This window comes from Osmia lignaria, chromosome 11 (genome assembly GCF_051020975.1).
Source record: "Osmia lignaria lignaria isolate PbOS001 chromosome 11, iyOsmLign1, whole genome shotgun sequence".
Lineage (NCBI taxonomy): Eukaryota > Metazoa > Arthropoda > Insecta > Hymenoptera > Megachilidae > Osmia > Osmia lignaria.
In genome coordinates, this window is record NC_135042.1 from 10,599,926 (window position 1) to 10,622,020 (window position 22,095).

Sequence of the window (22,095 nt, forward strand, 5' to 3'; positions counted from 1 at the left end):
AGAAGGGTTGGAAAACGGCCTTCGAAAATCAGCCTATCGTTCTCTACGTTACGCTAGTTTACGACTTGTCTAACGATTTTCACTGACACGCGTGGCTCCGCTCGAACCGCGCGCAATAGCGTGCAGGTTAATTGGAGGAAAGCTTTTTGGAACGAGGTGAACTAGCGCCGAAAGATTTACAATTTCAAAGTGCACCTAACTATCCCTTCGACTGATATTTATAACAGCCTTCGATTCTAAGGTTTCGTGTTCTCCTTGCTGAAACAAGGTGGCAAATTTCATGGCTGCATAAAGTCTTGTTTACTTGTCAACGTTTTAACTTTGGCGAGCGAAATGTACGAGAAGTTGGCAGGAAGAAAAACACCGCTCGTTTGAATTCAACGTGAGTTTCATTAAGTCGTAGAGAGAACGAAGCGGAAAACGTGAGCAGTGAGCAGGTATTTCGTGGGAATATATTCGGCAACATAGAGCGGTTTAAAGTAGCAACAATTCCGGGACGGTAGTTGGTCCGAGTGCAGCACGATCCCAATTAAATCCACAACGGATAACAGCGTTCGTCGAATTAGGATAGAAACGGGTAAGGGTATCTAACTCTCTGCTAACTACGAGGACCGGAAGTCGGGCACAATCTGTCCCGCGAACTAAATTTGAATTTTGATCTCTCCAAACATCGTTATAGTTTGAGAAAGACTTTGATCTGCTGTTAAATCTGACTCTGTCGTTATCGTTTCGATTGCTCCCCTTTCTACAATTAATTAACTCTGCGTTTAATAGTTAAAGACGTTAACAGAGGAACAGTGGAAAATAATACCGCGGCTCCTTTGATAAAAAAATAGCAGTAAAGATAAGTTTTACCGTCCGTTCCGGCGCGTCGAACAAAACGATCCATTCGCAGGATGCTAATAAAAAGCCCTCGAAAGCATTCGATATTTCATTGTTGAATTTATCGAGAATTCGCAGCTGGGATTTTCGCAACGAGTCGGTATCGGTAAACTAAAGCTGCAAAAATGTTCGTTCGAACAGCAGGATCGTTCGTTTCGAGCTTGTATAATTTAATTGATTGAACGTACACCGAGTGCAACGTGACACGAAAATATAGAATTCAATGTGTATTCCCTGCGATCCAATTACAAACGGGGCCGCAAATTATTCGGTAAATAACATGCTTTAAAATTATACCAGGCTCCCTGGTCGGCGAAAAGTAAAGTTTCACCAAAGTTCAGGAATTTTCTAATTAAAAGGAAAAAGCAGAAAGAAAGAATACGATGAAATGGTAACACTCACCATTACTGTAGTCTCCTATGGCTTGCAATTAACTTTCATATCACGATCCTGAAAAAGAGAAAAAGGAAATGTTAGATTACCATAATATCAGAGTGACCTATTAATTATAATTTAATTAGTCCAAGAAGTAATTCGATACTCTGTAAATTAAACTTCCCTCCCAGAAGCGTAATTCTTTTTTCCATAGTGACGTAGGTGTTCTTCGAAAAATAATCGAGCAACGAGTAGACGGATGCTAATTAACAGGTCCCTCCATACGCTCTCGTCGAATTTTGGAGTAATTAATGATCAAACAGCGTGACAGGCAAAAATCCGATCCTTATCGACGACTCTAAATTGAAATTTCATTTTAACCGGGGAAGCAGCTAATTGGAAACGGAAAAATCGAAGGATCCACGGTTCAATAATTTGAATAAGCTTCACTTCTGTTCTTTCTACACGGCAACATTGAATACATACTTCGGAAGCTTAGGATCTAATACTTCCGTAATTACAGCACGGCAAAGTAAAACGTAATTTGCTTTTACTTTTTCGTGAAAACACGGTAGAAAAATTCTACATCGAGACATTGAATATCTGGAAAGCTTAAGACCTAATACTCTTACAATTAAAATCCTATAAAGCTAAATTTAATTTTCTGCAAAGTGGCCGACGCTTTTCACAAAAATATTGTAGAAAATTTCTACAGCAACTCGACGTTTCACGAGCTTAGAATCTGATACTCTTGTAATTAAAGGAGAGTAAAATGGAATCTACTATATTTCTAATTAACGAGGAAGATCCTTTTCACAAAGATATCACTGAGGAAAGTATTTTTACAACTCTGACAAAGGAATGGTCAAAAGTGGATGGTAGAGTTGCTCGTCCAGACTATATTTATTCGAAAGAGCATGAAACGAAGAGTTTATGGTGCAATTTTTCGGTGCCATTGGCAATGGGTTCAAAAGTTATGGGACCTTGAAATTTACATATTTTTAAGTGCAAATGATTAGAAAACATGAGAAATCGAAATATGAAGTGAAAATTAAGTGTAAAAGTGACAAAGGCATGAATTTAAGATGATTAGATGATATTTACTAACAATTAAGATGAGTTTCAATGAAAATTGCATGTGTGATCCAATTTGCACTAAAAAATATGAAAATTTCAAATTCCCATAACTTTTGAACCCGTTGCCAATGACACCCAAAAATTGCACTGCTCATATACTCCTCGTTTCATAGTCTGGACGAGCAACTCTGCACATCCACTTTTGACCATTCCCTTGTGAGTTGCTCGAAAAGGGGACGTGTAATTTGAAATTGACCTGAGAATCGAAGGAACAGCTATCCTCGGTAAATGAAACGATCAAAGTCGCAGTGAATTTTCGGTGCTGGAACATCTCCTTTCGCAGGTTCGTCGAACTTTCCTGATTTCGAAGCGTAGAACGCTGAACGGTCACGCGCGTGTTGGAACGTGCAATTAGAAACGGCTAATCGTTAGATCGAAGCAAGCCGATAGCGTTCACGCGAGAGAACTCGGAACTATACAATTAATCCTCGAACGTGAGGATTATCCTTATCCCGACGTAGCAATAATTCTTGTTGTATTTTGCTGGTAGCTGCTGCCTAGCCGTGCGCTTATCTTAGCTCGACCGTTTCAACCAGTCAGGAATAATTTAAAAACATTATCTGACCAGAAGTAGTTAACCTCTTAGCAGAGATTTCCTTCACCCCCGAAAATTTCCTACGATTAAACCCTCTGAATCTAATCGCGATTAAGAGCACGAATAATCATGCGTAATCGATGGTGTGCGTAATCTACCGATCAGTTTCCCCGGTGTTCGAAGTCGGAATCAGATGGTACGATTCCGTCGGATGGAATGAAAAAGAAGGCAAACGGTTAGCCGGCTAATTGGTATTCAAGGATCGACGTCCGATCGGGTTGGCATGCGATCCCAGCGTCACGTGTCAGATCTCGCTGAACTGCTGAGGTTTCCCTTTGACCGACCTCGTTGGTTATGCGTCACAAAAAATAGACTCTTTACGTGCACAAGCTGGCCTACTTCTTCTTTCCAAGCAACACGGTTCAAGCTTCAAGCATTCAACGTTGCTCGCGAAAAGAGACCCTCCTCGTCAGCGGTTCCCAAGCCAAAGAATAGAACACTTTCTTTGTTGTTTCCTAGACAAGCGTAAGGTGTAAATCTTACCGTACGTAGATCGATATATTTTTCAGCATCTTTCTCCTCTTCTTTCACGTCTACGTACTAATTGAAATTTCAGATGAAACTGTTTGCATCGAAACAGACACGACGAGCACCGTGCGAGTTTAGTTTGGCCTAAAATGCAGCCTAAGGCTTCTTTTTCGAGAACTGCTAACCACTGGCCTGTCGTGTGACCCGTATTTTTTTAACGACGCTCGTGAACGAGCTCTCGGTATCGTGATAAGCGACAACCGCTCGAGCACTGCTTGATCCTCGCTCGAAAAGCACGATGGAATTGAATCGTTCCTCTTTCCACCGCTCCATCCCTATGCATACGCGTGTGTTGCGCTTGTTTCCGGTATAGTGGTTCAGTTAGAGAAAAAGGAAGGATGCTGGTCGCTTATTTTTTTTTTTAATAATTTCAATCTTGTTAATGATTCTCTTGTAGCGAAATGCAGTGCTCTCTGAAGAAAGACGGGATGAAAGAGTTAGAATGATAATAGCCGGAAGTCGCGTTTGAAAGGAGAGTACCGTGAAAGTTAACTGTGGAGGTTAAGCTTCTTAGTAGATAACTTTATTAGCTGCAGTTAATAAAACATTCGAGCTCGGTTAGTGCTGGTTCATTCGTCGGTGAATAGAAGGCGGACAGGGTGTTTCGTAATTACCCTTTGCAAGGTTCATTGGTTGCTCGTTAATCGAAAGTCCGATAAATAAATTGAACGAAAGACGAACGCAGCCATTAAAGTTGTCCCGTTCCAACTGTGTTGCCTCTTAAATCCTCGTTATATTTCTGATTTAAATATTGAATGGAAATGGAATTTGAAAAATGTAGGAGAAGGGAGAAAAAGACGTTTCTTTTCGGGATCGTCTGTCAGACTCGTCAGTCTGATCCCTGCCCCAGACACCTATCGTAACTTTTTTAACCCAGTCGAACTGCATGCCGGGCGACCACTAACGAGAACAGTGATCACCGATCGTCTCGCCGCCATCTAGCGGTCCCTGGCCCGAACTAAAGGCGTCAGGGGAGACGAAACCCGCCTACAAAAAAGTTTCTTTTCTGAAATGCAGCACTGTCCATGAGAGTGTAGTTCGTTTTGAAGCAGCCTGTAGCATCGAAGAGGTTCGTTTAACGAAAGCAACGTCTGACAAAGGAACGCGATAAACGAGGTGGCTGAGAAAAATGCCTTTCTCGGTGCCGAGTCTCGAGTGTTGGCTTCCTCGCGAACAGCGTATCCTTCACGTTGGTCAGCCAGATGCTTGACCTACTCGTACTTTGAGCTTGCACACTCGAGCCTTATTCGTGACAAGGTCGTGAAACGTGTCGACATCTCTTTCCTTGATAGCTAGCCCGCTTAAACATTTCGTCTTTTTCTACGATACACTCGTTTCACGGACGCTCCGTTGAGACGTTAAACAGTTCTTAAGAAATGGAGGGAAAAAATTCAGACGACTAGCGAGTGAAAAAATAATAATGCTAGAGAAATTCCTTTCTTCTTTCGTCGAGTCCGGGCTTGATTGGCACGAGGTAGCCGTTAATCAGCTGAAAACGATCCAAGCTTCGCGTCGTAGCGAGAAAAGCCAGGCCACGACTTGGCAATTTCGCGAGAGTACTGGGGGGGAAGGTAGGGAAACAAGTTGCTCACTCACGGTGACGACAGAAACGAAGGAAGAGACAGGGAACACGGAAATGGGAAGAGAAATTACCCAGCTATTGTGACAGGCAAAGCGAGTCCGCAGCCCGGTTCTCCTGTCGGCACACAAGTATCATCTCTTGCCGCGTTTCCGTCTGAACGAAGTTATCGCGGCGGACAGAAATCAATAGGACTAATTCTAGGACGTGTCGCGAATACGAGCAACTTCGGGGACGCTTCTGTTTTCTAACTGTGTTTCCACGGCTAATTACGAGCCACTCGTGGCAGCAACTTAACGGCAAATGGCAGAAGACGGAGACTCCTATTTGGATGGTGTTAAAGGTTCATCCTGTTCGTACAACCTCTTGTTTGAGCAGTTTGTACACCTTAGAGAGACAAGGAATTATTCTGATCAACTCCTTCGCGTATAATTTAACACGTTCCCTATTAGAGACTCGTGTATTCAGTGCTTTTGATATTTTATAAAAGAAGATATGTATAACGAATGAATTGTCAATTGAGTACTGCTAACGAACCGTATTAATTAACTCGTGAATGCAGGATTTTTCTGAAAATACTAAAACGTTTTAAAATTGCCAATCTGAAAATCTATACCTCACATTCAAATTTTTTTTTTTTTATTTAAAAAAGGATTTAGTTACCAATTAGTCAGAACAAATAACCAATTAAAATAAAAATTTTTAAAATGCATATACTATATCCCGAGTATAATGCAAATTCCATTAAGCGTTGCATCAACGAATGATCCGTGGAGAACTGAGAATCGGATCGATTGGTTCAACAGCAAATTCTAGGAGATGCGGTTAATTATGTCGGAGTGGCTTAATCAAGACTACTTGACTCGAGCTTATGGCAACCATACGCTTGTTAGTCGAACGTAACCGTGTAAACGTGTCACGTGAATGTCAGATTATACTCGCTTCGTCCAGTTATCGATTAGTGATTACGATCCAGTCATTTAAGACAATGGGGATAATGATAATCCTGTATTGATTATTCCATCGTCTGTCTGATCTCCTTCCGTCTAAAGACAATTGCTTGATACGTTTCATGTCGGAATAATATTATTTGGTTTCTACAAAAATGAATCTCTACGTTGAGAGATACTGTCCATTAAACAAAAGGTCTAGTTCTGTCACCAGAGTTGATGGGTCTCTAGCCGTTCCAGACCTAAGGGTCTGAGTAATAAATGCATTGAAGGCCCGGGGCCGTTACTTTCTTTTCTGAAATTGGGCGCCAGTTTTTTTCCGTGCATTTTCAGAAGGATTCATCCCTTGTTCATTCAAAATAAAATATCTTGTAGGCGTTTAGCGGAGAGAGGGAGAGGGTTTCGTCTCCCTGCACCCCTTTAATTGGGCCGGGGACCGCTAGGTGGCGGCGAGATGATCGGTGATCAGTGTTCTCGCTAGCGGTCGCCCGCTATAGAAGTTCCGAATTGCGGTATGATGGGTGTCTGTTGTTGTTAGCCCCACTGACAAGTCTGACTCTCCTACAATCTAGTATAAAGAATAGACTGAACTTTTTTAATATAATCCCATATTCCATTATTTATCTATCTTTACACCAGTAACAAAGCGATCCTTTTGTTTATTTTAGCCGTAAGATTTTTCAATGACCAGCGTTTCATTTGAAATTCTAATAAGTGACCCCTCGTGTTAGCGAACGCGTTAATAATTCACACTACTGGGTGTCTTGTTACATATGGCCGTTTCTGCCGTAACGGTCAAGGTGTTACTAAGATTGATACGACGGAACCGGACGAACCATGGATCCTCCAGTTTCCCTAAAGCAGATCCTACGTCTGTTTGCGTTAATGTCGGACAACGAAACCGATGTTTTATGCATGAACGGAAAAACGTCTGGACAATTTGTTCCTGCCCCGTGGCGCGAGTTTTCCTTCAACTTTCATCCTTCCTCTTCCTGTACAGCGTGCTTCTCGCTTCGGCTACGCGTCTTATCTAGACAAGCTCGAGAAGAACAAGAAGAAGTAGCGTAATTCCACTAGAAGCGGAAATTCTAGCTGCAAGAGAAGTCCGATTTCCTTCAACCACGAGATCCGATTTCGATGCAAATCTACCCTTCCCACACTTTTCGTCCATCTTTTCCGGATTACGAGCCCAAGATAAAAAACAACCCTCCGCTGATCGAAAACCGATTGTCGCGAGCAAGAAAAAACATAATATCCTCCCTTTGTCCCCGTCCGGGAAAAAAGTAACGAGATTACATTAATAAACAAAAAAAAATGGGGAGCGTCGTTTCCATACGAAACGGATCAGGAAAAACGAAACACGATGAAAAATCTTTCGAAATCAACTTTTCGGGAAGGGAACAAGCGTGTCACTGTTTGTTGAAAAAAGTGAACTCGATAAATGAACGAAGCTACGTTCGAAATATAAACCGGCGATAAATCGTGTTATATTTTACTTGGCAGTGGGCGTGCATGATTCTCGCGAGGCCATTCTTGCCAAAGCCGACACGGTGCATAAATCTCGGCGGGAAAAGCTGGCGGGAAGACCCAGTTTCGATTTCGAGCCAGTGGACAACGCGTTATCGGGCTCGTTCATCGAATCTGCATTTTAACTAGATTTTACAACGGTTAACCGGTGCGTAGTCTCGATACACGGTCAGTTAACGAGTGTGAAAAAGATTCGAACGGACAGAGGAAAAAGTGGATCGAGGCAGATGTTGAAGTATACGGTTCAGCTGACGCACAATAACGTCATCCAATCATCGGCTCGGAGATGTTGCACCTGATGATAGTGAAACAAGTTTGCGCCGATTCGAAAAGAATGGAAAACACGCGATCGTTAGCAAGATACCGATCGATTATTTCGCTACCTGTTCATCTTCCTGTTTTCGGTCTGGATTAAGGGCTGGACGGACCGAGGGAACGAGAGGATTATTCGGTCGCAAGTGAATTTTCCAACGAACCAGAAGATAGGAAGCGAGTAGAAACAGCGAGAGAATCGATGCGAAACTACGATCGTAAATTTGATTCTCGCCTACACGCGAACGGGATTCGTCTTGTTCGCAATTTCTAGCTTTGCCTGGTAAATTGTCACCGAAGGCGGGAACAAGTTTGCGACGGGACGTAGCTTTGAAGCGACGACGAGCCCCGATGGGATTTCAAAAATCTAATCGACTTTGTTGAACGGTAATTGAAATGCGATTCCAAGCTGTATCGAGAATTTTCAGAGAAGATTCCCTGTTTGATACAATTTCAAATAATTTCGGAATATCGCATGCAACGTAGGTGTAATTATCCGATCGAAAAATAATTTAATTAATAGATTCGTTCTGTTAATTATCCCGCATTTTATCCTGAATTAACGCGAGGGAACGAAGCAACGTTCCGAGGTTCGCAAGTTGGTAACAGAAGGGATATGTGGGTTAACATAGTCGAAACGCGTCCATTAAAACAGTGATATCTACTGGCAACGCCTGTAACATGTAATTTAGCATGTGCCGCACCGAAACTATCCAATATTCCTATCCTCATTAGCATCTAGTTCTCGTGTATTTACCAAAATGATTGGTAGCCGGTGAAACTGGCTCCTCCTAAATCCCAAACCTGATACCATTCTTCTTCCCGTTCCCTTATCTTGCCACCACTTTCGTGACTGACAACCATGAATTATTCTTCAACCTACTAATTTACTCCTTTTCTCTCCTATTTTTTTTCTTTTTCCAATTACAATACCAACTCGTAATTTTCTGTACAATTTTCATATCGATCATGGTTATTACAAGAAGAAAATTTCAACCGTGACAAACACAAAAGGATTTGTTTTTTATTATAAATTATCGCATCCAATAGCTTTGTCGAAGGAATTGCAATTTTCATTCTCTCATTTCTATCGAGTAACGTTATTTAATGTTGATTAGCCGAACCTCGAAATTGACTGGATTTTAATCAAGGCAAATTGCAGCGAATACGATGTTTAAAAGATAAATACGTCAAACTGTATGAACTGGATTTATTAATTACACGGTTACATTAATTGAACGAATGAAACTCCTAACGCAATAGACTCTGTATGCCTTCGAGAACGAAACGCGCATTCTTCTGGCACGTAATTAAAATTACTTTTGTTAAATAATCGACTGTACAGTTTCAGTATATCCCCCTGAAAAATATTTCACGATTATAGCTATGATGGAATTTGTGATACGCACAGCTTTGCATTCACTTGGGGAATTAATCATAAAATCGTGAATTAATTAGCATAATGATAATTTTGTAATGACGATCGAATGAAACGATCGGTAACCAAGAGGACGTTGTATTAATCTCCTAACAACAACTTTTCCGTCAACTCACGCGATCCTGTGTAAACGGTACCGTGTTCGAAATAACTTTTTTCCCAACATTTTCCAGCGATGAAAGTTTCGCGTTTCAGCACACGGCTTTTCGACGATTTTCAGCTTTGAATTAAAAAAACTGGCTGGTTGGAAAGCGCGACACGATCGTCGTGTTTTTTGCAGTTTTCAAACTATTGTTAGCGGTTTCCGTTCGGAGGAGTTTCCTTGGATGCGTGGTCGGAATTCCAGCTTTCTCGTTAGCTTCTTCGAAACGAACTTTCCCCTTTTTCAATCTTTACTTTCCGTTGCGACTTTCTCTCTTTAAGAGTAATCAATTAAAGAGAAAAGAATCGAATGATCATGATACTTTGTTTCCTACAGTTTTATTAGGACCGCAATGACGAAGCGTTCCGTGCTGACTATTATTACGTTTCTAAAAAATCGCACAATTCTCTGATGGGAAAAGGGGTAATTTTTCGTCGGACCCGTAAGATATCGACAGATATATAAACTGAATCGCTCGGTTGATTAGTAACCCCCGAAGGCGCGTGAAAAGAATCGATGATAAACGGAATTTCTGTCAGCCGGCTGAGACAGAAAGCAAAAGAATGGAGAAACGTTAGATGAAGATTGCTTTTTCGTTTGCTTTCATTCCACCGCCGCATGGGATGATTACCGATGACTATCGAGGCCAGCGTTGTTTCCTTTGCTCTCGCCACGCTTTATGCTTCGCCTTCTTCCCCTTCCGTTTCCGCCGGTTTCCAGTGAGAAAACATCGCTGAATTTATCCCCGAGTCTCCATACTCTGTCGTCGTCGTCGACGTCGTTGTCGTTTGGATGGTGAACAAAAAACAATGACGACTTTAGAGAGATCGCGAGCACCGGTTTTCCATTTTCCCTGTTCAAAGTTCCTTTTCGAATGCCTTCCCTATCGTACTCTTACTCTTTTGTTTATATTCCCGAGATTGAAACACCGTCGTACGTCTGTGACGTTGCTCCACCCCTTGAAAAATGGGTCATTTTTTTTTTCTCATAAAGATACAGGAGTTACCGGGTGAAACGGCGTGATCGGTGATCGGAAATCTGTTAACGTTGAAAGTTTCGAAACGCGGGTTAATTGGAGAAGCGCGTAGCAACGAAAATATTTTAATTATCGCGAGCGAGCAGCGCGTAACGACGACTTTAAGGGATCGCATGATGATTAAGGAGAAAAAGAACGTTTCTCGACGGTCGGATTTAGCGACTGCGTCGTTCCGCTTAATGATCCGCGGCGCGGATTCGCGGGAACAAAAAGCTAGCTGCCGCAACGTAGCGGACTCTTGGCCTACATGCGAAGACAGGGTGAAAAAGAAAAAAAAAAATAAGGACGGATGTACGGGAGTGTAGGAGACCGAGTCGGGCCACGTCTCTGGTTGAAATATCGACCAGAAACCGTGGATGACTCCATCGTGCGCCGCTTTTAAATCATCGTGGCGAGTATTGAAAGCCCGAGCGAAGTCGTTGACGGGCAATGAAAAAAGTACTATTTCGTTGGGACACTTTTTATTTCTGTCATTCGGTCCGCCTGGTTGATTCGCGTCGCGAAAATTAATGAATCTTTTTCAACGAGTACGCGAGCAAATTCTAAACTTTATAAATAACGCTTCGCTAGATTTTTCTGTTCCACTGAAAACTGTACTCGAAATTAGGCAACCTTTATCTATCGGGTTAATTACTATTTGTCGATTGCTTATTTTGCAGTATAGCTGAAAAAGGCTCTCGATTTTCTCAACTAGAAAAAGTGAGCTTCTGCTTGAAAAACGTGCAATCCATTTAACTAATAGCCAGGGTAATATTTTCACGAGGTGCAAAGTTTCACGATCGATAATTTCGATGAAAATGTAGATAACCGTTGGTCCGCATCTAGTGGAGGATCACGAGGTTATGGCGCGAAACGTGAAACGACACTGAGCGGCTCCGCGAAAATGTCGGTGCAAATGACTGTACTCCTCTTTCGTCGCACCATTTGCACCGGGACAATTGTCCTCGTTCGCTATTATACTCGTTCTTGTTGTACGATCGCCACCCACCAAATGATGTCACGACGCGTCAAATGAGCCGGCGGAACTTCACGTAAATCGAGCCGATAAAATGACGACAGCTAAAACTTTTATCCCTATTCTTCGACACGTTCACCGCCTTTGGCTAATTTAATCCTTTCCGCTCGAACGTTCTTTTGATACAGACGAGTAGCAACTCGAACCTCGTTACTTGTGGTCCTATACCATTTTTACCCTTTTCAAACTTTTATAAGAGCGTGCGAGTGAGACAATCGCCGACAGGTACAGCGACGTTGCCCAGAGTCCCTTATGATTTCCAAGGACCTGATCGTCCTCGCTAGGGCGATGACGACCAGGCCTCGGAAAGCCAAATACCAAGGTTTTTCCAAAAAGAATGGGGCGCGGGTCTTGGTTTTAAGGGACGGAAAAAGCGCGCCAGTGACGAAAGTACAGAGTAGCAAATAAGTAGCAAATAAGAAGCGAAGAATTGAGGAACTTATTGATTAAAGTTATCCTGACAACTAGTATTTTTATTTAACCAACCTTACACTTTGTTCTTGTCATCTAACTGATTCCATCTGAAAGGCCGGACAGCTCGATTGCAATAATAAGAAGGGAAGCTCATCAATTTCCCTTACGTTATATCATTTCTAAACGATCAAACTGGGCCAGGAAGATCTCTTAATGAAGACACAGAGATCGCTGCCAGGACGAAATAAGTGAATTTAATTAAAACCGGCTACGATGAATGAACGCAAGACCGAATGAGGAAAGAGATAAGTGGATTTTCCCCTCGGTGGGAAGTTTTTTTCTTCGTCCAGCCTGGCCGGAGAGGACGAATCAAACAAAAAAGATAAGATAAGAACGGTGTAATAATGTAAATGCACCGCGTACGGTGCATAAACGAGGAGATAACGAAACTTAAACGCAAGCTCGCTAAGCGGAAGAGAACGATTAAGTGGCGCGGCGTTGAGAAGCAGCCGGCGTAATTAATTAATTGAATAAAGCACGTGGCTGAACTTACGTGGAAAAGAGAAAGAACGAGAGGAGGAGATGAAAAACGACGTTCGAGGTACACGAATTATTAAGTGCTGTAGGTCAATTAAGTAACTGACTTCCCTTTGTTAACGATATCTTTAACCAGGACTTTGATTGTCACCGAGAATATCACTTTGAATTTTACTCACAGTTAACTGAGAGATATAACACTGGAAAGTGGAAGAAAGACAATTGTGACGCATAGGTACGATAAAATTTTGCTCTCATTCGTGGGAGGAAGAAAAGAGTGGATGATTTGGAGAAATTGGGGTCGAAGAATAAACAGAGAAGGTGAAAAGGATAGAAAAGGCTGAGAGAATGAAGGTACTCGTTGGCTCGGACTTCAAAGTACCTTTCCAGCAGGCGGAAAGCAATGGTGGCGGGAAACAGTGCAAATAGATGGGACGAGATAGGAGGAGGAAAGAAAGGGAAAATGGTAGACGGCGCCGGGACAGAAGTAGTATTAATTTCCTCGAGCCCGGAGGTCCTGGCACATCATTCTCCGCCAGACACCAGGAAAGACGAATCCCTTTCGCCTCCCTTCAACCAGGTCCCCGTCTACGTTCCCGATATTGCTAACATTATACACACTGCAATTCTTACTTCAAACCGTACCAGTTTTACTTAACCTCGCCAGTGGAGGATTCACGATTCGGTAATTCGAAACGTTTTCATTAATACGTCAAATTGCGTTGTGTTCGAAATTTGAAGCGCCTCTACGAGTGGGTTTATTGCGGTATCCTATGGCTGACTAAACATTGATATTTCTACTGTGGCGGTGAACGCGCTGAAACGTAATAGAAATGTCTACCATTGCACGCTACAGCAATTCGGATTATTAAAGATATTAAAATTGTTGGTTGGATTGCAGTTTCCCGGGTAATTGATCTCGACTATTTTATCGGATAAATCAAGGTCGGAGAAAACGATAGGAAGTGTCCCGAGGTCGATATCACGTGGCGTTACAAAGTTATGGCCATTTTAAAAAATCACAATTTTTCAAAAATGTGAAAAATTTGGATTCGAATCCAAAAAATAACCTAACCTAACTTAACCCAACCCAACTTATCAGCTAGAATAGCTAGTCTTTGAATTAGCTTAGCTTAGTTCTCCTCAGCTTAGTTCTCCTTAGTTCTCCAAATTGTGATTTTTTTAAATCACGTGACATCGACCTTCCGATAAAATAGTCGAGATCAATTACCCGGGAAACTGCAATCTAACCAAATTGTTAATTATTATCGCGACGCAATTACCATTTGCACATTGTAATCTCTATAAACGGAGCAAGCCTTGCACAAGCTAAATCTCGTTAAGTATCTCTTCAAATCGCGCGACGTTTCTGACACGTCATTGTATACTTTGCTCGCGACAAACGCATGACGTGCCAGAGACGTCGTTTCAGGGCAAAGTGTTAAGAATTCGCGTGCACACGGATTACTAACGCGAGACGGTCGTTCGTCTTCGTCTCGGCTCTCCTTCTTCCTTTCTTTCTGCACGATCGCAAACACTCGTCGCGAATATTTGCACGGGAGAAAAGAGCATTACAAAAGACAAATTCTCCCTTCCCTACTCCTTCCCTTCCCCTACTGTTTACCATTAATTCTCCAGCATCCGGCTCCGGGTCGAAGCCGGGCAAGTTCAAAGTATCCGGCTAACGGATTCGCAAACAAACCTTCTTATTTTTACATCCCGGCAGAGGGTATCGCGTTACGGGGGAGAAAGCGAACATAGGGCGGATGTGTTTCCGTTGTAAACACGATTTTTCTTTACGGAAGGAAAGGACCGACCAGGATTCTCCTGGCTGGGCGAGTAATACGGCGAGAAACCGTTCGCGAGTCCGCTTAATCTTTCGGTAAACTAATAAAACTTCGTTAAGACCGGACCAAAGCTGCTGGAATTTCCATCCATGGCTTAGCCGAATGAAAAGCGACCGATTCCCTTCGAGGTTTTTTACTTTTCACCCCTCTACTTCGGTTATCGAAGGTGAATTCAATCATAAACGTCTATGGAGGTGGAATTGCTGTTCCAAGAGGGACTGGAATCGAATTAATTTGGAATCAAGTCCGAAATTCAAGGAGACACTCGACAAGATATCCTCTTCGTTTCTTGCTCTAATATCTTTTACTCGGATCGATACGTCAGACTCTTAACGTATTACTATCTACTCGATAGATCGAACGAATATTCCTTCCAGTTGTTCAAACTGATAAGGAATTAATTTTTCAATGAGAAGTGTAGGCGTTTAGTGGAAGGCGGTAAGTCTCCCTGGACGCCCTTAGTTCGGGTCGGCGACCGCCAGATGGCGGCGGGATTGAGTCCGTTCTCGCTGGTGGTCCCCCGGCATGAGTTCCAAAAAGCGGGCAGACCGAGGTCGAGCCGCGAGTCCCCGTCTTGTGTAGAAGAATCCCGATTTTCCCCTTTTTCAAATCGCCACGCGAAGGTGGCTGGCGCCCAACGAATTTCGAGTAAAGGATTTTTCGTATCTGAAAGATTGTATAGAGTGCACCCCCGAACGGGTCACAAATTTGGAACCCAGAGCCTATAGGCGTCTGGGGCAGGGATCGTCTGGCGGACAATCCCAGGACGGAGAACGCCTTTTTCTCTCCCTATAGAAGCGAATTTCAACGATATCCTGTACATAGAACGTTTGATAGCTTTTATTATTAGGATCAATCGAGGAAAGAACAACTTTGGATGATGTTACAGAGTAGCTTGTATAATAGCAGCTGATCCTCGGTACACTTTGTGTATCTACAGGGAGCTAGATGCGCGTTAGTTGCGAAGAAACTTTCCTATCTGTCACGAGAATCGATCCAGACTTCTCTATGACTAAATAATTTTCCCTAGAAACTTGACGGTACCTCTGCAATACCGTGCAAACTACAAGGGAATAGCATCCTGGCTATCAGGCTGATTTACAATGTTTGCTTCCAAGGGTAAACCGTTAGTTTATCGTGTTCTATTATACCTGCCGGAAGTTTCTGCATGACGAGTACGACCGGAATGAAACAGGAGCGGACTAACTTGCAATTAGAACGAAACACGAGGAACCATTCAAAATTTCGTCATAGTACCGGCACCGTGTGCATCAAGTTTTTCTATGACTTTGAAAATTTTAACGATAAATTTTCTTTTATTTTCCAGGAGCCGTAGGTGGCGAAGGCGGAGACGAAGATGACAAGGAGAAGGAAGAGGAAGCCGAGAGGGAAAGGCAAGAAGCGATCAGGGAGGCCGAGGAACGAAGGAAGGAGAAGCACCGTAAAATGGAAGAGGAGCGAGAGAAGATGCGACAAGAAATCAGGGACAAGGTAAGACCCTTTAGTAAATACCTTCAATGGAAAATTAACTTCTGGAATAATGACGTTAATAATGAACTGGAAGATGCGTCGTTCTTCGTTCAAAGCGACGGGTTTAATTCAATTGATTTTAAGTACACGGTAGAATCAACCAGCGAATCGGAATAAAACACACTCTATCGAGGATAAATAATCTTCTCAACAATCAATCAACCCGTCCACGTGTCCAATCAGACCGCATCAATTGCGATTGTGTGGCAGGCTAATAATCGCTCGTTACCCGCCTTTGATATCTGTCAGCTTGGAAAAATCAAATGGAAAACGGGTGGGAAGCAATAATTTGCTCGAGCTTTCCAACCGATCTAATAATTCGTGGACAAAGCAAATCGTGACTATTTAACGATAACCCGACGTTGCCCCGATGTCTCTGCTAACTCGTAGCGTCAATAGGAAATAGTGCAATTATATAACGAAGCTTCCATCGTTCGGAATATAGCTAGTCGCCGCTATTTTGTCGGGTGCAATCAGGCTAATTAGTCCGACTACCGGCTCGATGATACGTAACCGTTTGATCAACGAGAACCATTGTTCCCCTGGTTGTCCGCGGTCTCGTAATCGTCCTCCCCCGATAATGACACTAACGAATAATCTCTTCTCGACGCGTGATTATTTTCACGCCGGGATTCAGCAAACTTTCCAAACTACCTGCACAACCGGTCACCTGGCCCGCACTCTCGATCGGGGAACAATGAGCGATAATGGAGGCACGTTTTACTGGTTACGAGCGCGAAAAATAGCCTTCATTTGACCGTTTGGCCGTGACGCGTGTCGTTATTTTCAAAACCGCTTCGCGATTTAATGCGTTTATTTTTGGGAAAATGCTCGGGCAAATTGCTGTCGAAGCGATGCTCCGCCCTATCCAAACACGAGGGACACAAAGCACCTGCTCGACCCTTTCGTTACACTCGCCTTCTTCCACCTTTGATTACGTGAAATTATTTAACTCGATATTCAAACGTAAATGAAATAATTTGCGGCGAACACGGTTTATTTCCAGCATAAAGGAATGTGGAGTGTAATTAAATCTGGCTCGACGTTAAAGCTATTAATTACGTTCGATCGAAAAAGAATGTCCGGTTATTTTTAATTATCCGCTACGAGATATTCCTCCACGGGAGCCGATCTTGAGGAATTTTCTAAAAGACACGTAACGAAATCTGTTCCTGATGATCATTAGTCAAGTCTCATAATCGGATTTTCTTTAAATCACAATGCTACCGATGCGATTACTCGAGGAAAGCTTCAGCTTAGGAATACATCTTCATTCTCAAGAGGATCGCCGGTGTTATTATAGGTATCTTGGATTTTCCGGTCGAAGGAAATTCTTCTTGAAAGATTTTCGACATCTCCGTCTAATGAACCTCGTTAATTGAAAGCGAGCGATTCTCGAGGGAATATTAGAGTGGTTGGTACTTTTTTCATTCCTTCTCGTATAACTTTGATAAAATTCGATCTACGTTATTTATAGGGAAACTTGGAAATTTCCCGATGGAATTAAAATTTTCGTTGCTGGAGAGTTAGAAATCAATGGGAACCGAAGCTCGGTAACGAGATATCCAGATGGGGTTTCGGTTCCATTTAACGAGGGAGTGATATTTCAGGAACGGAACGATGCTCTACTTCCTCCCGATGCAATGCGGTTTCAATTTTCGTAATCTCTAGTTTGCGGTAAATTTTCAGGAAAGTTGATTCCAATTTCCGTATGGCATCCAGCCAAAAAGCTCTCTTCTGACCCTTCGTTAGCCTCTTCGAATTGAACGCTTTGACACTTCGATCGATTCGTGAAAAATTGTCACGTATACCCACGATTCTCGTGAAACCTGATTTCAACCATAAAAATGTGAATAATTATCGCTGTTAATTGACGTTTCAATTGCCATGGAATATCGAACGTTACGTCGGAAAGAGTTTAACGCTTGAAACTTCGCTCGGTGGAGATTATTTTATAATTCAGCCAACGAGGAACACTGGTCCTGCGAAGTTTCGATCGTTCAGGAACAATTGGCTATTGAATCGGTCGTTTTCAAATTGTTGAGCTATCTTCGAAAACGCGTTTATACCCGGGTAATTTTACAAGCCCTCGACAAACGAGCACGACGCGACGTCGCGGCCGATTCGAGAGTTATTCGTTTAATACGTACAATACACAGCCGGACGTGTTTTTCACGATTATTCTGTAAAGAGCCCTCGATTTCATCTGGGTCATGTCAGTGTCGCTGACTACGTCCTGACAGGACAATACATCAGGATTGACAATGGCACGATACCGCGAACGCGCGACATCTGTTTGTCCTCTTTCATCTTTTTCCTCTTTGTTAAAATTTCCCTGTCTCGCTTGTGTATTTTTTTTTTTTTTTTTTCTTTCATTCGCTCCTGTTTGTTTCCTGGTAAATCGGTCGCGTTGAAAAACTTTTCGAACAGTGGATTCATTGTCTCTGTCGATGGTGGTTTTTCTGGCGAATGTCCTCGATGCATCTCGTTTCGTTTACGCTCGCCCGATTTTTCTGCTAATTTTACAACTCGTTTCGCTAATTGCATAAACTCTCTTTGTATCATTTTCTTTATTCTCGATATAAGAAACTTTCAATTAACCATTTTATTATCCAAATGAACAATGAAACGTTGTAAATTAACGTAATTAACTCGTTGAACCGGACCATAGTGAATTTATTATAATATTAGTTCGATACATTATAATTATTAAACTATAGCATGTAATATCAACTTGAAATTACCCGGGCGTACATTGAATCAACGAACAAGAGCGATGGTCACATATTTTCGACGCGAATGCAATTCTTTTTGTACGAAACGCGAGGTTCATTCGTGCTAACTGAAAAAGGTCGTTTCATTTTGGCTCGCTCTTTCTGTCTGTCTCAATTAACTCGAGCAATTAATTAAAAATCCTCCAGACACTGGCGACGACCCAACATCCGTTCGTCACGGTGACTCGATGAAACAATGGCGACCCCAGTGGCAACGAAACGATGACGGCATCCGATATAATGCACCTCTCCGATAGATTTTCCTAATTAAAAATTTGTTCCCCATGCCAAACGATAAGTCCGCCGTAAATAAATTTCAAACAATAGCCCAAGCTTCGTAGGAATCCCCGTAATTATCAGAGAAAACCATTTAATTCGTTCTGTAACAATGATGCAAGCGGAGTTTCGTAACTGTTTCGATTTCTGTATTCAAGGTAGTTGCTGATGTTCATAAGTTGCACCGCTATTATACAAACAATCCATTCAGAGCAATGCGCTGCATTAGCATGTCCATGGTTAGCTGCTGCTACTCAGCAGCAATACATGGACAGTCACGTAAATTCCCCATTGGTGTTTTAACGTTTCCATTGAAACCCAGCCAAGGTTTGTTTCCATTTGTACAAATAGCGCGAGCAATATCATTGTTTCGTCATACTTCCAATGACGTGGATCGATACAAGTTTAAATAACCTTTCAATCAATCGCCGTAGCCTTTTTATAAGCGCGCCTGTTTATTCAGAAAGGAATTGGTAAAAACACTTTTAGCTGTTCGATCAATACCGATTGACGAGCTTTGCAAAAATGGATTGGACGCTCTAAATTTGATAAAGAGGAATGAAATAGAGTCTAAAATTAAGTTAAAAGGGATAAAGAAGATCATCGGGGAAGTTTAGTCGTAAATATTTTAGGTGGTGCGACGTTAAACGGATAACAATGGCAGAAGTAAAACGTCAAATCTCGTGAAACTTGGTTGAAAGTCGAGGAAAACTTTTCACCCGACCAATACAGTCGCAAGAAAACAGTTTCTTTTTCGTCCAACCTCCGTTGTCTTCTTCTTCGTAAATTCAACTTTTCAAAGGGGAATAATTTTTTAGAAATGTTCGAATCGATTAATGCAAAGGTTTCGAAGATATACAGAATGGTCGACATAAATTTCCCGCGAAACGGACAGTACGAAATAGGAATATGGAAGAGAAATTCTAATACGATACCTCGGGATTTATCGTGCCGGATAACCGGCAGTATATCACGATTTTTGGCAGTATTATCAAGGGAGGGGAAAAAAGTGGTCGTGTCACTGTCAAGTAAACAATCGATACCTTCTGCCAGGCTGGCGAGAAATATGGATCAGTGCGAATAGAATATCCAAAGAGCGATGACCCAGAAATCGTGTTAATGAAACGAGGAAATTTCGAAGGAATAGATCGCGTAAGGAAACGGAGGCTCGGCATTTTTCCTCGATCGATTACGCGTTCGAAGAAGAAAATGTAGCCGTGCCATCTCCGGCACTTTGTTCCACAGTGCCGTGGCCTTTCTGCTCGGCTCCTCTCGAGAAATTGCCGAAGGAACGACATTATTGCACGTTGTCGTGACCAATCCCCATCGACGTTCCCGTTCTACCCTCGCTGTGTTTTATTATGTGCTTTATCGAATCTCTCTACCGGCTGTTTCTTCCGGTTCGAGGCTTGGAACCAATGTTCCGGTGAACGAGTCACTCTTCAACTATGATTATATTACAAATTACAAATATCCCCAATTTCCTTTGCACCGCGTTTATTTTCAATTGAAGAAAAGAGACCGACAATTGTCTGGACATTGGAAAATAAATCATCGTTATGTTAATACCGTATGCGTTCCACAAAGTACACCGAATCAGAGGGGAAAAATTGCATGGTTCGTGTCACGAGCAATGCTGATACGTCGTTTAAAGTTTCGCCAAGAATAGAACGATTCTGAATCGCTGACTAGCGAGATACGAGGCTTTTTCGCGTTTCGATAGGCCCGTAATCGGCGAAACTGCTTTAACATTTGCATCACGCGAGCACGCAACTGCTATGCAATCACGATCAACAGCCCGGTGTACCCTTTTGGAGAATCGTTCGAGCAACGTTCACGAGTGGTCCAATACCGTAGACGTTACCCGCGATCCTCGATTAACGATATTAAAATTGTAATTCGACGATTAAGACCGAGATGAATCGCGAGGAAAGAATAAAAAAAAAAAGAGAAAGAAAATAGAAAATAGGACAAAGCCGATAAAAGGCGACAGCTTGCACGCGCGAAACGTTAAAAAAAAATGGATTGGGTGACTCGAAGGGTAGTCGAGCGAAGGTGCGACGAAATAAACGGGGTGAATTATGGATTGCATAAATAAACTTCCAGCAGGTGCGGGGGAACAATATTATCTATGTAAATAAATTCGCGATGGAGCTACAACGGGTCCACCTAAATTTCACTGAATTTCATAACTGCCTTGTCGTGAATCGGCGATAAAGTTACGAGTATCATGAATCGAGGTTAATAGAAAAATGTAAAGCGATAAGGGAAAGGTGATCTTAAATTGAACAGGATCGGGTTAAACCCGCGCTGTTATAAACAGTTATAAACAGAAAGAAATATAAACCGTTATAAATTTATACGAAGGTTATCTAGATTTTTTATAATTTATTACTTTGTAACTGCCCTAAAAGCATTAGCAAATTAACATATCGCATAAAGCAAAGAACTCACCCTCTGTTCCTATTCTGTTTTTTTTTTATCAACATCCCCCGCGACACGTCGCTGTGAAATTCAAAGGCTGATATAAAAGAAATAATACAGATCGAGATATCGACACGTAGCCCCGTCAATGTTCTCGATATCCTAAAGCCGGTTGTCTTGCTCGGCCGAAAATCTACGAATCGGGGAATATGAAGGGGGGGGGGGGGGGGGGAAAGACAGACAGAACGGAGGAAAGTGTAAAACAGGGAGAAGAGATACAGACAGCTTTCCAATTTCACAAATTCATGACCCGGGGAAGCTTCTCTGGTAGTCTCTTCGACCGACTGACTGGTGTCAATAAAATGGCATGGAAATACTGGGAGAAACGGGAACGAAGGGTGATCGCGTATCAAACTGACGGAAAGTCAGGTGTGGTAACTTGGTTTTAAATCACCCTGGTAGACGCGTTTCTTTTCCCTTATACTCGTCATCCGTTTTCTGCTATTTTTATGACCAGCTGTTCCGATCGATCGATAAATTTCTGATAAATTAGAAATTACCTAGTGAATTAAACCTAGTAAACTTTAGGGAAATTATTTATAAATCCTCTAGACTGTTCATCATATGTATGTAATAACGATAAGGTATCGATCAGTAGCATCGTTAGATCGTAGGCTGACGCTTAAATATCGTTCAGCAGTGTGAACGAAGCGGAGGCTTCGATCGAACGAGACACCGAAGCTACGTGTCGAGCTAATTAGGTTTCGACGCGATAAT

General features: G+C 42.3%; 1 protein-coding gene across 3 annotated transcripts in view; it reads left to right on the plus strand.

The window, feature by feature from the left end:
- Positions 1 to 22,095, plus strand: part of cpx (synaptic transmission protein complexin) — a 176,627-nt gene that overhangs the window by 140,120 nt on the left and 14,412 nt on the right. For all 3 annotated transcript variants that reach the window (XM_076690837.1, XM_034323008.2, XM_034323010.2), the window contains one exon: positions 15,642 to 15,805. In XM_076690837.1, the coding sequence (XP_076546952.1) occupies positions 15,642 to 15,805 (164 nt within the window). The remainder of the gene's footprint in view (positions 1 to 15,641; positions 15,806 to 22,095) is intronic.